The 14,347-nt window shown below is 43.1% G+C and overlaps 2 protein-coding genes across 4 annotated transcripts in view; one reads left to right on the top strand and one right to left on the bottom strand.

Annotated features, from left to right (window-relative positions):
• KIF3A (kinesin family member 3A) overlaps nucleotides 1-5,838 on the bottom strand; it is a 65,025-nt gene extending 59,187 nt beyond the window's left edge. Inside the window, exons 1-2 of one of the 2 annotated variants that reach the window (XM_057735370.1) lie at nucleotides 5,679-5,838; nucleotides 2,652-2,925 (exon numbers count right to left, since the gene is read on the bottom strand). In XM_057735370.1, the coding sequence (XP_057591353.1) occupies nucleotides 2,652-2,925; nucleotides 5,679-5,684 (280 nt within the window). In that variant the 5' untranslated portion in view covers nucleotides 5,685-5,838. The remainder of the gene's footprint in view (nucleotides 1-2,651; nucleotides 2,926-5,678) is intronic. The other variant, XM_057735376.1, reaches the window with a different exon arrangement.
• Nucleotides 5,839-10,138: 4,300 nt separating this feature from the next.
• Nucleotides 10,139-14,253, top strand: CCNI2 (cyclin I family member 2). 2 transcript variants are annotated; one of them, XM_057735358.1, is made up of 5 exons: nucleotides 10,139-10,594; nucleotides 11,052-11,180; nucleotides 11,761-11,835; nucleotides 13,312-13,452; nucleotides 14,127-14,253. In XM_057735358.1, exons 1-5 carry the CDS (start codon nucleotides 10,154-10,156, stop codon nucleotides 14,130-14,132), a joined length of 792 nt encoding a protein of 263 aa, XP_057591341.1. In that variant the 5' UTR covers nucleotides 10,139-10,153; the 3' UTR covers nucleotides 14,133-14,253. The 2 variants fall into 2 exon arrangements, with proteins under 2 accessions (XP_057591341.1, XP_057591334.1); XM_057735351.1 differs by lacking the exon at nucleotides 14,127-14,253 and having other exon boundaries at nucleotides 13,312-13,639.
• The last annotated feature ends 94 nt before the right edge of the window (nucleotides 14,254-14,347 follow it).

The following is a 14,347-nucleotide window of genomic DNA, read 5'->3' as shown; positions in this document are numbered from 1 at the left end:
TTTCAGAGATGAGAGTCAAAATTTCTACTTTTCAAATGCCAAACTTAACAAATCAAATGCTATCATTTTCTTCAATATGAACTTCTCTTAAAATGTCAGTTTTTAAAAACTAAAAATGACCTGAGATTTTACCCAGTCTCCTTGTTTCCAAACTATGTATCTAAAATGGCAGAAGGGTCACCAAAAAACCTACATATGGATATTTATAGCAGTTTTATTCATAACTGCCAAAACTTGGAAGCAACCAAGATGTCCTTAAGTAGGCAGGTGAACAGATAAACAGTATATGAAGACAATGGAATATTATTCACTGATTAAAAAAAGAGATGAGTTAACAAGCCATGGAGGAAACCTAAGTGCATGTTACTAGGTGAAAGATGCCAGTCTGAAAAGGGAAGATACTATATGATTCCAACTACATGACACTCTGTAAAACTATGGAAACAGTAAAAAGAATAGTGGCTGCCAGGGTTTAAGGGTGAGGGAGGGATGAATAGGTGGAGTATAGAGTGAAACAATTTTGTTTGATACTACAATGGTGGATACGTGTCATTATATATTTGCCCAAACCCACAGAATGTACAACACCTAGAGTGAACCCTAATGTAAACTATGGGTTTTGGATGATAAATGATGTGTCAATACAGAGTCATCAATTTTAACAAATGGAACCACTGTGGTGCAGGATGTTGATACTGGGGAAGGTTCTGCATTTGGGCAGACTAGGGATATATGGGAACTCTCTGTACTTTGCTCAATTTCACTATAAACATAAAACTGCCCTAAAAATAGTTTACTAATTAAATAAAACTTTTTTCAATGATAGAACAATTATGTACTTGCTATTGAGAATCCAAAAAGTTACAGCTAAACTACATTTGAATAATGTACAGTAAACTGCATCATATATTACAGCATTCCATAGGACTTCCCTGGTGGTCCAGTGGTTAAGACTCTGCGATCCCAATGCAGCAGGCACAGGTTTGATCCCTGGTCAGGGAACTAAAATCCCACATGCCACATGGCACAACCAAAAAGAAAAAAAAGACATGGACTAGAACAAACAATCCAGAAATAAGCCGACACATTTGTGGTCAGTTGAATTTTGACAAAAGCACCAAGTTAATTCAACAGGGAAAGAATATTCTTCTCAACAAACAGTGCTGGAGCAACTGGATATCCACAGGCAAGAAGGGAAAGAAAGGCGGCAGGGGGAGAAAGAAAAAAAACTCAGACCCTTACCTCACACCATATATAACAATTAACTCAAAATGGACCAGAGACTTAAATGCAAGACTTAAAAGGTTTACAACTTCTAGATAAAAACATAGGAGAAAATCTTTGTGGTATTGGATTTGGAAAAAATTTCTGAGCTATATCACCAAAAGCATGTGATAAAAGAAAAACTGATAGCTGGACTTAAAATACAAAACTATTCTCTTCAAAAACACCACTAAGAAAATGAAAAGACAGGCCATAGACTGAGAGAAAATATTTTAAAATCACACATCTGATCACAGATACAAATCTAGAATATATAAAGAGCATGACTCCATAATAAGAACACAGGCAACCAAATTTTAAAGTGGGTAAGATATCTTAAGAGATATTTTACCAAGAAGATATACATATGTCCAATAAGTACACAAATAGATGTTCAATGTTGTTACTCATTAGGGAAATACAAGTTAAAAAAATGAGATACAGACCCTCTAGAATAGCTATAATTAAAAAGAATGATAGTCTAAATATTGGTGAAAATGTGAAGACACTGAAACTCGTGCACCATGATGTTGGGGAAAAAAAGTAGTACAGTCACCACTGTGGAAAAGAGTTTTGCAGTTTCTTTAAAAGATAAACATACATCAACCATTAAGACCCAGCAATTTCACTCCTAAGTATCTATCCAAGAGAAACTCTGAAACATATCTGCACAAAAACTCATAAAAGAATGTTCCTGGGACTTCCCTGGTGGTCTTGCAATGCAGGGGACGCCGGTTCAATCCCTGGTTCTGGGAACTAAGATCCCACATGCTATGGGGCAACTAAGCCCAAGCGCGGCAACTAATGAACCCATGCACTCTGGAGCCTAAGCACCGCAGCTAGAGAGAAGTCTGTGTGCCGCGACGAAAGATCCCACATGCCACAACTAAGACCAGACGCAGCCAAAAAATAAGTATTTTTTTAAAAAAAGAATTTCCTAACAGCATTATCTTTAATAGCAAAAAAACTGCAATCATCCAAATACCCATCAAAGATCATAAAAAGTGGTATATTCGTACAATGGAATACAACAACAATAAAAAAGAACTACTGACGCTTGCAACAACATGGATGACCCTCAAAAATACTACACTAAATCAAAGAAAACAGAGAAAGACAAAATACTATCTGACTTGATTTATACGAAATTTTGAGGCAAGGCAAAACTGTAGACAGAAAGCAGGTCCATGGTTGCCTGGGGGTGGGACTGCAAATGGACATAAAAGAACTTATGGGGCTGATAAAACGGATGGTTTCACAACTGTATGTATTTACTACAACTTACCAAACTGTACAATTCGATTGTACACTTACAATGGGAGAATTCATTGGGAATTATTAATAGCTTGATAAAAGTTGTTTAAAAGTAAACTATATAAAGTACTCACCATTGTAGCCTTCGAGAACAGAATCAATAATAGGTCTGGCAGTTAAGTTATAAACATCTAGTTGTTTACTCTCTGGTCCAAAAACAGTATCAAAAGTAAATGTCTTTGGAGGTTCATTGGAAGAATCAGTCTTATGTACAGTGATAGTTCCCCTCATCTCATCCACACTGACAGCCTGTTTGTAGCACATTGATTTCTCTCTCTCATTGAGGGGCCGGCACCTAACAACCACCTTCACATTATCGCAGCTTTCCGGCTTCTCTGATTTATTGATCTGGTGGAGAAAATATTTACAAATAATGAAAAGAACATTTACTTTTACTTTCAACAGATTGAAAAAGGTTACTTTGCCATCTCAGTGCCTTGCACACATTAAGCACTCCATAAATCTTTGTTAAATGCAATTAAAAATCATACAGACGTACAGAAAAAGCTGATTAAAAGATATGAAAATAGTTTCTTTTACAATACAAATGAGAGGAGAGGAAATCTAATTACATTTATAGTTAATGCTATTCAGGCAGAAAATGAGAGAGTATATTAGAGACTTGTCTCTCTGCACAAAGTCCCTGACTTCCTCTGAGTTTCCGGCCCGTAGGAAAACATGTGAACATAGTTAATAACTTTAATCAAGAATCTAGCAGTAGGTCCTCTGTTCCTTCTGAAACTTTGTTTTATTGATATTTTCTACAATGCATTAGTAAGAAAAATTTTCATCAAATAATATATCCACATACAGTCTACTTTTTCTATGAAAGACAAGTGAAAGACAGAAAAGAAAGCCAAACAGCAGAAAAAAATGTTTTAGTTTGACTCTAACTTTATGAACATTTGTATATGTAAAGTTTCAAATGCTGAAATTTTATGGTTAAGAATCTATATTAAAATACAATCCAATTATTAAATTGTTCAATAGTTTAGTTGAATAGATATTAAATTCCTACTGTTTCAGATACTCTTCTAAGCATTAGAGAAACAAACATGAGCCATCATCATTGACAAGGAACACTTCTTTCCATCTCTACTTTCACCACCTTATTCTAGGTTACCATTATCTTGTCCTGAATTATAAGCGACTCCTTAACTATACTACTGCATCTAATTAGGTTCCCCTATAGTTTGTTGTTTACTTGGCTGTCTGTTTCAACATAAATCTAATTATGTTACTCTCCTACTTAAAACTCTTCAATGGTTTCCCACAGACCTTAGGATAAAAATCGAAATCCTTAAGGTGGTCTGTAAGATCTGGTTCTGGTCCATGTCTACTTCTCCAGTTTTATTTCACAAGTTACCCTGCTTGGCTTTCTTAGCCACAGCCGCATTGGCTTACTTTTAGGCCTTTTCTTGTCAGCATGCTCCCTGTCACCACACTCCTTTCCAGGTGCTGTTCCTTATGCCTACAACATCCCCCACCCTCTTCTTCACTTACCCTGCAGATCTCAGCTCAATAGCCCCTACATCTGGGAAGACGTCCCTGACTAGGTCAAATCCTTGTATAGGCCCTGATAGCCTTCTCTCTCCTTTTTCTGTATTGTTTATAATTTTACCTTTTTTGGGGGGGGGGGGAGGGCTCCTTATTTGATTAACGTCTGTGTCTCTATCTAACTCAGAGGTTCCAAACAGGTAGTCAGTCAAAGGGCTGAATTCAGCCCACAAATGTCTTTTGTTTGGCTCATATTATTTTAAAATCTTTTGAATTAGTTGCTAAAATTTAAAAATTGAGAAATTTTACAAAAATAGCAATTTCTAGACTCTCTTGAAAAAAATGGATGATCTGACATCTGTAGGCCAGCATTCCTACATGGCAACACTTAACAATTCACCAGAATCTATTTCTATCCATTACATGCCACCCATTCACTTCATTCATTAATGTTAAGTGTCTTTGTCCCTGTAAATATGTATGATTTTCACCTCTGCCCTTCAAAGCAAGCATCTCTCTTCCCAAGTTCTAGAACCTGGCTGGTTTTGCTCAATACTGTATCTCCAGTGCCTAGCATGTGGTTGGTGCCCAATAACCACTGAATGAATTGATAAATAAATAGAAAGCAACAAGGAGTAAATATTAAGCATTTAATGCTACGAGTCAAGCACTGTCCTTCATGTCTCCAGCGCATTATCTTATTTCATCCTGATAACCCCATGAGGAAAAGTTTAATTATGTAGGAACGAAGGGCCCAGAAAGATTAAATAATTATCCAAGGTCTCGCAACCAATAAATAACCGGCCACTGCGCAGGTGTTCTCCATGACCCTCTAACGGACTTACAACGCCTCCTTATTAAGTGCACGATAGCAATCTGTGAAATTCTACCAGACAAACATATCACCACCCACCACTCAACCCCCCCTCCCCCCCACGTAAATAACCGGCCACAGCTCAGTGTTCTCCATGACCTTATACTGGACTTACGACGCCCCCTTATTAAGTTCAAGTTAACAGTCTGTGAAATCCTACAAGACAAACATACCACCACCCACTACTCACTCCCCTCACACACAAAGACACCTACGAGTTACATACACTCTGCACTGTAAGCTAGAGTGCCACGAGAGGAATGACAGCTCGAATCAGGAGCTGGGGTAGAGGCAGACAGCCCGTGCTTTGCTGCCTCCCAGAGCCTGGCTCCGCGGCGCAGAGACCCCGCGGGGTGTGAGGCACGCAAAGCCGACCCTCCGCTACCGCTCCCAGACGCCCTACCCAGAGGACAGGGCTGGGACCGAGAGCGCATCCTCTGGCACAACGCCTTTACGTCAAGCAGCCCAGGCCCTGCGAGATGCAGCAGTAACAAAGACAGCAAGGCCTTCCCCGGGACCCTCCCAGGGTCGGCTGGACCCCTCACAGACCCGGGCCCACCCTCCTGGCTCCCCAACCGCTGGGCGCGCCAGGCCCTGCCCGGCCCTGCCCGGCCCGGCCCCGCCCCAGCCGGGCCGCCCGCCTGCTCCGCGCCTCCATGGTAACGGCCGCGCCACCCGGCCAGGCCGCAGGGATGAGGAGGAACCCCAGACACCGAGTGACTCTACTCACCGGCATCGTGGCCTCCTCCCCTGCCCGGCGGACGTCCCCGCCCGGGGTGCAGTCCAACGACGCCGGGCTCGCGGTAGAGGGGAGTCACAGACTACCGAAACACCGCCTTGGCACTCCCGAGACTGCGGCTCCTCTGGCGAGAGCGCGCTGTGCGCAGGCGTACTCTGAGCTCGCCCCGCCCCATCCCCTGGCCCGAGGCTTCCTCGGCCCCTTGCATTACGCCTGCGCCGAGACTTTCTGAGCCCGTCTCCTAGGACGCCAGACAGAGGCTGCGCCTGCGCAGTGCTTCATTCCGCGGTGCTGGAAATCTGGCCGGGTTTGGGGTTGAGATGCCTGGCTACCCCCGGTGGGGAGGAGGAGGCAATCCTAGACTGGCAACGTCCATCTTCCATCACTTGCAATACTCCGAATGTTAAAAACAACGATAGCAATGGTACACTGTGTCCCCTCTGAAGAGCCAAAGACTTTAAATATATTATTGCGCTTGATTGCCGACTTGTTTATGACCTATCTCACCATTAGGTGAGGTCGTGAGGGAATTTGTCGATATTCTGACAATTACCTCCGTAGCCTAGAATAGGACCTGGCGCAGAGTAGGTTTTCAATAAATATTTGTGAAAGAAAGAATGATCTATCCTCTATCCTGCCCGAACCTGTCCCCTGAACACCACTTTGCTTAGATGTGAAACAGACATTTAAGTTTATCTTGTCCAAAACTGAAACGTTGATTCCTGCCTCCCATCCCCTACTAGTACCTACAACACCCCTGTCAAACATAAATAAATAAATAAATAAATAAATAAATAAATAAATAAATAGGCTTATCCCAATAAATGTAAGCTAAATTCTGACAACTGATCAGGTCAAAACCAGTCTTTTCCTCTCATACTCAATACCCAGTCTTTCTGTAGAACTAGTCGTCTCTATCTCCAAAGTAGAACCAGAATCTGACCACTTCTACCACCACCATCTCTCATCTGCATTACTAAACGGCTCAGAACTGATTTCCTTGCAGTTCATCCTTGAAATCCTAGTCGACTTTCAACACAGCAGCGGGAGTGCTGGTGTTAAAACATAAATCAGGGATACTGTCTTTTCTCCATTCAAAATCTGCCAATGATTCCTCATCTCACAGAATAAAAATCACAGGCCCTCTTCCCATTTCCTGCAATCTTCTCTCTTACTCATTGCAAGCTGTCCCTCTTGCACCAGCTCCACCTGGCCTCCTTGATTCGTCTGACATTGCAGGCATGGTTTCATGTTAGAATACATGGGGTTTTATACTTGCAATAGGAACTAATAAAAATACTCAGTGTCAGCATACTATTCTAAGTGCTTTCATTCTTTTTCAAATTATTAATTTAATTCACATAATAACCTTTTGAAATAGGTACTATTAGTCATTTTAATAGAAAATAGGAGTAACTATTTCACAGATTTAAAAAACTGAAGCGTAGAGCCATTAAGTAACTTGTCCAAGGCCATACATACAGGCAGTGACAAAGCCCAAATCTAAATACAGGCTCTAGAAAGCTCCCCCTGGTAGATAACTGCCTAACTCCCTCACCTCCTTCAGAATATCTTTGTTCACATATCAGCTTCTCAGTGAACCCTACCAGTGATCTATTTAAAATTCCAACCTTCAGCCCCAGTCTTATCTCCCCTCCCTGCTTTATATTTCTTCATAGTACTTATTACTCTCTGATATACTGTAAATATGATTTATATATACCAGCTTTATTGAGATATAATCATGTATCATACAATTCACCAATTTAAATTGTACATTTCAATGATTTTTACTACAGAGTTGTGAGACCATAACCACAATCAATCTTAAACATTTTTCATCACCCCCAGAAGAAACACTATACTCACAGCCATTACTCCTCCTTCCCCTCTGCAACATCCCAGCCCTAGGCAACCACCAATCTACTTTCTGTATCTATAGATTTGCCTATTTTGGACATTTCATATAAATGGAATTATATAAGACCTTTTGTGAAATGATGTCTATCATTTAGAATAATGTTTTCAAGCTTCATCCCTATTATAACACATGTCAGTAACCCTTTACTGTTTATGGCTGAATAATGTTCCATGGTTTGGATATACCACTTTTTATCTATTTGTCAATTGATGGACATTTGGGTTGTTTCTACTTTTTGGTGCTATGGATAATGCTTCTACAAGTTTTTGTGTGAACATGTTTCATTTCCCTTTGGTATATACTACACATGGAATTGAGAAATCATTTGGTAACTCTAATGTTTAACATTTTGAGAAACTGCCAAGTTATTTTCCACAGTGGCTGCACCACCAGCAATGTATGAGGTTTACTATTTCTCTACATTCTCACCAATACTTGCTATTGTCTTGCCTTATTATAGCCATCCTACTGATATAAAATAGCATCTTATTATGGTTTCTATTTGTACTTCCTTGATGACTAATGATGTTGGACATCATTTCATGTGCTTATTGACCATTTAGATATCTTCTTCAGAGAAATGTCTAGTCAATTCTTTGCCCTTTTCATGTCTTTTCATTATTAAGTTGTAAGAATTCTTTATGTATTCTAAATACAAGTCTTTTCAGATATATGTTTTCTATTATGTGTGTTGTCTTTTTAATTTCTGGGTGCTCTTCTTTGAAGTTCAAAAGTTTTAAATTTTGATCAACTCCAGTTTACATATATTTTATTTTGTTGTTTCTTTTGTTCTACTTTTGGTGCATATCTAAGAAACAACTTCCTAACCCAAGACATGAAGATTTACTTTTTTAAGAGTTTTATAGTTTTAGCTCTTACATTTAGATCTGTGATCTATTTTGAGTTATTTTTGTATATGATATGATATAGGGATCCAGGTTCATTCCACTGTGTGTGAATATTCATCTGTCCCATCACCATTTGCTGAAAAGACTGTTCTTTCCCCCACTGAATTATCCTGGTAACCCTGTCAAATATCAATTGACATAAATTGGTCATAAGTATCAATTGGTCATAAATATGAGGGTTGTTTTCCAGACTTTCAATTCAATTCCATTGGTCTAAATGTCTATCCAATTTTTTATTTTTATTTTATTTATTTGGCTGCGCCAGTTCTTAGTTGTAGCACGCAGGATCTTCAGTCTTTGTTGTGGCACGTCGGATATTTTAGTTGTGGCACTCGAACTCCTAGTTGCGGCATGCGAACTCTCAGTTGTGGCATGTGGGATCTAGTTCCCTGACCAGGGATCGAACCCCAGCCCCCTGCATTAGAAGCGTGGAGTCTCAACCACTGGACTACCAGAGAAGTCCCTATACTGTCTTGATTACTATACGCTTGTAGTAAGTTTTGAAATCAGGTACCGTGAAGCCTCTATCTTTATTCTGCTTTTTCAAGATAGTTTTGGCCATTATGAATATCTTGCATGTTCATAGGAATTTTAGAAACACCTTGTCAATTTCTGCAAAAAAGACAGCTAGAAACTTAACAGGGACTATGTTGAATTTATAAATCAATTGGGTAAGTATTGCCATTTTAAATCTTCCAATTCATAGACATCGAATGTCTCTCCATTTATTATATTTGTCTTCTTTAATTTCTTTCCGTGATGTGCTGTAGTTTTCGACATAGAAGTATGCCCCCAAAGGTAACCACTATCTTGACTCTAACATTATAGATCCCTTCTTTATACTTTATATACATGGAATCATACAGTATGGATTCTTTTATATCTGTCTCCCTACACAACATTACGTTTGTGAGATTCTTCGTTATCCGGTATAGCAGTTCATTCTTTTTCAGTGTGGTGTAGTATCCCATTGTGTGAATATACCGCATTTTGTTTATCCCATTCAACTGTTGATGGACATTTGGGTTGTTTCCAGTTTGGGGCTATTACAAATAGTGCTGCTGTTAACATCATGTACGTGTCTTTCCGTGTACACATATGCGTTTCTGTTGGACGTTTACTTAGGAGTGGAATTGCTGGGATTTCCATATATTCTACTCGTGTTTATTGTCTCTTTCCTGACTAGAATATAAGCTTCACGTCTATTCTATTCACTGTTATGTCTCAGCGCCTAACACACTGCAGGGCTTCAATAAATAACTTTTTCCGGGGTGGCGTGGTCACCAGTTTCTTCACCCCCGGCTAGCAACTCTGCGCCTGGGACGCGGGCTTTGGGTGTGGGAAGAGGCGCTCAGTGGGTGGGCGCGGCGGTGGGAGTAAGAGTAGAGGGGATCCTTCACCCACCTGCGTGCTCTCTTCCCGCCGCGTCCTAGGTCCATGCCCCTCACCGCGGGAACAAGTGGCCAGGAGGAGCGGGCCCGAGCGCCAGGACAGCTCCCGGGCCAGGGCTGGGGGTGGGGGTGGGCCCACCGAGCCCGCCCCGCCCCGTCCCGCGGCCGCCCCAGCTGCCAGTCCCGGGCGCTGGGTTGGAAAAAGCCGGGCTAAGCCGGGCCCCAGACTCAGGATCTGGCGCTGCCATGGCTTCCGGCGGGCGTCCCGCGCCGCAGACGTCGGCCTCGGAGGTAAGATCCGTCCGGAGTCCACGCGAGAGTCCGGACGAAAGTCTGGGCGAAAGGGCCTTTCGCTCTCTTCTCCCTCCGCCTGGGTGGAACGTCTCTCTCCCCGCCGCGATGCGGAGAAGTTTCCCGGAGGCGTGCCTGCGCGGAGCCGCGCGTCTCCCCGCGCCGTCGTGGACCAGACCCACGCGGCGGGCAATGTGGGCTCCACCAGCTGCGCGCCCCGCCCCCGGCGCCGCTCTGGGGCCTCCGCCCCCGCGGCCCCCTCAGTCCCCAGTCCCCAGCCGGCCCGGGCTGGTGCCGAGCGACTGGGGAGGCGTCCGGGACGAGCGCCGGCTGGACGCCCACCTGACCCAGGCCCAGGGCCGCGAGGCACGCCTGTGGCGGCGTGGCCAACTCCAGGTACCGGTTTCCGCGCGGGGCTCTCCCGGGAGCACGTTCGTCCCCCTCCTCACGCGCGCACGGGACGAGGCCGGGTTCCACCTGCACCTGCCGTCAGGTGAGCCGCACCCTGGAGCACGCACCTTCCCCAGGTGCGTCCCCTGCACGAGGCAAGCGTTGAGATTCACCAGCTTCTCTCACTGAAACGGTGCTTCTCTAGTAGGTGTTTTGGAAGAGGGCTTGTTTGAGTTGGGGAACTCTGCTGAAGACCAAAAAAACGGGCGCAGGAAGGAAAGGATCTGAATGGGGGAGCCGCTGGGCAAGAGAGGCACTTTATCCGACCGCGATTTATTTAAGGTGAAGAGGCTTCTTACAGGCCCTCTGGTCACCTTAAGCAGACGGCCCATCCATTGATGGACCGAAACCGGCCACCCACCGGCGACCTTCCCTCCTCTGCCCCACCTCCTTCTTCCAGCAGGTGGAGATTTGCGCAGATTTCCAGGAAGTCGTGTTGTGGCTCCTGCGAGTTGAGAACATCTTTGACTTCTCCCAGACCACTTTTAACCTGGCTCTCACTATCTTCAGCCGCCTCATAGTTTCGGTAAAGGTAGGGAAGTCTATGAGGGATGGTGACAGATGTTGGGGGCGGAAATTGACCTCTATTTACCATTGCTGCCTGGGAGGTGAGCCATTCCAGGTGCTCAAACTGAGCCTCAAAATTTAAGTACATGGCTCCAAGTGGTAAAACTGGAATTGGAACATCCTACCACCCTACCAGTCTGGTTCTGTGTTGTGTGGCTGTTAGGGGTCAACTTGGGGAGCACGAGAGGACCTCGCTGGGAAAGGACTCCCCGTGTGACGAGGTCGGTTGTGCTTGTCTGGACCAGTACAGTGCAGCCTGAGGTCAGGATGGGACTGTGTGTTCCCTGAGATGGTGCCATATTTCCCACCTCCAGTAAGTCCTCTAACAAAGGACTATTGACTAGTCATCTGTGGTTCTGAAACCAGGAGGTTTTCACTGGTAACATCTAAAAATGGGGCTAACTTCCTTTTGGATAAATACAATCAGTCTTAAAAAAAGGAGGGGGAGGGGGCAAAACTTAATTTCTTAAAAAAAAAACCCAGATGCTTTACAGTTAGTTGCTGGCATTCATGTTCTGCTCGAATGTGTTTCTTCCATACTGCAGATAAAAAAGTGTTTACTCCATTATGTCACAATTACTTCCTTGAGACTTGCTGCAAAAGTTAATGAAGAAGAGGAGGTATGCATCCCTGGAAGCTCATTTTGAGGGCTGCTTTTGAGGTCTAGGGGTATGTAACACTGGAAACACTCAAGTTTCCTGAAAGGTCTGTGGCCTTGGTAATGGGCATTTTGGAAAAGTCATATCTTCCAGGATCTCTGCTGTCCCTTCCTTAGGCTTGTCAGATTTTAGGACCCCACAAATGGTAGAACAACAGAATTGTCCTAGCCCAGCAAACCCAGAGGTCTGACTTCCTGGCAGATATATCTTGCCTCACTGGTTGATGCCAGATACCACCTCCCACTAAGAGGAAAAAGGCCTCTGAAACCATATAGTCTAAAGGCCACCCCTAGAAACTACATCTAAGAAAGCTGCTTGAGACTTAAGGACTTGGCTGTGTCAAAGAAACTGGTCTTCAGGGACTCTGGGACCCTTCTCTGAGAAGGGCAGGAGGGCCATGTGCAGTGGGTGGAAGAGAAGCCCCCATAAATGCTTCGGTCTTGCTTGAACTTCTCAGTTTTACTGTGGCTTCTGTTCAGGAGACGATCCTCTCCCGATATCCTTCCCAAACCTCCCTTCCTTCCTCCCTCCCTCCAACCTCTCCCACTTTGGGGCTAGTGGAACCACTGCCATTTCTACAAGGTCTCCCTTGGCTGATCTCAGGGTCCAAGGGGACAGAAAAAGTCACTTGTGTGTCCAGGTCCAAACCTTCAGTAAAAATTATTTTATCCCTATTTATTAGAATTTAATCTGTGCCCTCGAAAGATGATTTTGTCCAACTAAAAATCAAATAAATAACCCTTAAAAGAAATATCTCTAGAGATTATAGTAGTAATACTATTATACAGTTATATGGTTATGTAGTAATACTTTGTTTATCTTAAAAAGTAGAACAAAGTCTTCAATGCACTTGGTACTTGCATGTTTACTCACAGACACGCCTTATTAGTTTCTCTGGGGAAAAGTCAGTTTTTCCAGAACTGAACTGCCTTCAATAAAGGCTGAAAGGAATGTGTTTACAGCTATGGTGTTGCCAAAACCATGGGAGGTTTTATCAATGAGTCTGTCTGTGATGCAGATCAGGAAGCTCAAAGACATACTCCTTTTCTTTACAAGACGTCATGGTAGGGACTGGGAACGTGGAATGGGCAGAGCCCACAGCTGGAAAGCTTTGAATGTGTTCTTACAGCTGAATGGGGGAGATGACACAGCCCCAGCCTCCAAAGCACCTTCAGGTATGAGCTGGAGTGCAGTTGGGGATCAAGACCTGTTGGCAGTAGGTGACCATGAGACATTCACTACACATTGTCACAACTACCTGGGGACTTAACAAATAGCCAAGATCTGGTTTGGCTTTTCTTTCAGAAGCTTTTTCTGTGGGTGGGTCACTGGAAGACAACTCTACTAGGGTCATAGATGCCCAGTCCCCAGGGATAAGAAAACAAAAGCTACCATGACATGGTGTAGGGCTTTGGCCTCTTTATTTTCTTTTTACAGTTAATTCCACGCATAAGAGACTTCATAAAGCACTATGGCTCTGGCTGTTCCCCGAATGAGCTGCTGAGGATGGAGCTGGCTATTTTGGACAAACTGCACTGGGACCTCTACATCGGGACACCGCTGGACTTCTTGACCATGGTAAGTACAAGGAGTTTCCAGAGTCTACCATGGACTTATTGTGCCTTTGGAACAGCTGTTCACAACATAGGATGGCAAAGCACACGTCCTTGCACATGCAGCACAGTGAGGTGACCCACAAGGCTCACAACATACGGAAGAGCGAAATGTTGTCTTAAATCCAACACAGTTCCGCCAGACTCCCACTTCTAAACGACATGAAATTAACTTTACAAAGATATTTAGACGGCACTATTATGGTGAGTTTCTCTTTTAAATACACACTGCAAAAATATTTAACTTTCCATTCTATGTACATAAAAATCTGTCTGCTTTTGCTACACTTTACACACATTCACTTAGCTGTCTTTATTCACCTACACACACAATCCTTATTGAGGCTTTAGACCATATTGATCTGGCACTTAAAAATGTCATATTAGTTTGTATTTGTTTTAGTTAGAGAATGATGGTCATCCTTAAGGATATGATTCTGTTAGTAAGGCAAAATTATGCAATGTGGAAATGTCATGGGGTTTTGGTCTGTTATGAAGCATGAAGATTAAATCACTAAGGGCTGTATCACTATGAAAACTGGCCACTGTTGCCAAGTTGCAGAGTTTCTTCTCATGTCAAGCAGATACAAGTAACTTTTCTGCTAACTTAATCTTGAATCATATGCTTCTGTTTTTCAGAATTGAAACACTATCATCTGGGTACTTTAGGCTCTCAATGACCATGTCACAAAGCAGACTTTTTTTCTCCAGGGTGGAAGCTGAGCTTGGCCACAGAGTGGGTATTAAGCCTCAAGCCCATTGTGAGGCCATGAATGGGAAAGAAAAGGGTTGGGCAACATTTGATGTTCCCTGATGAAAATTTAAATTGTTTGCACTTTTGGTCATTAATATATGAAAAG

Source organism: Hippopotamus amphibius, chromosome 1 (genome assembly GCF_030028045.1).
Source record: "Hippopotamus amphibius kiboko isolate mHipAmp2 chromosome 1, mHipAmp2.hap2, whole genome shotgun sequence".
NCBI classification, from domain to species: domain Eukaryota; kingdom Metazoa; phylum Chordata; class Mammalia; order Artiodactyla; family Hippopotamidae; genus Hippopotamus; species Hippopotamus amphibius.
This window is presented reverse-complemented; position numbering and strand designations above follow the sequence as displayed.

What these genes read in the sequence shown, in the direction of transcription:
- CCNI2 (XM_057735351.1), top strand. Translation starts at nt 10,154, where the DNA reads ATGGCTTCCGGCGGGCGTCCCGCGCCGCAGACGTCGGCCTCGGAGGTA. An exon ending in GGCGGCGTGGCCAACTCCAG is followed by an intron (nt 10,595 to 11,051) that starts GTACCGGTTTCC and finishes TTCTTCCAGCAG; the next exon opens with GTGGAGATTTGCGCAGATTT. An exon ending in GCCTCATAGTTTCGGTAAAG is followed by an intron (nt 11,181 to 11,760) that starts GTAGGGAAGTCT and finishes TCCATACTGCAG; the next exon opens with ATAAAAAAGTGTTTACTCCA.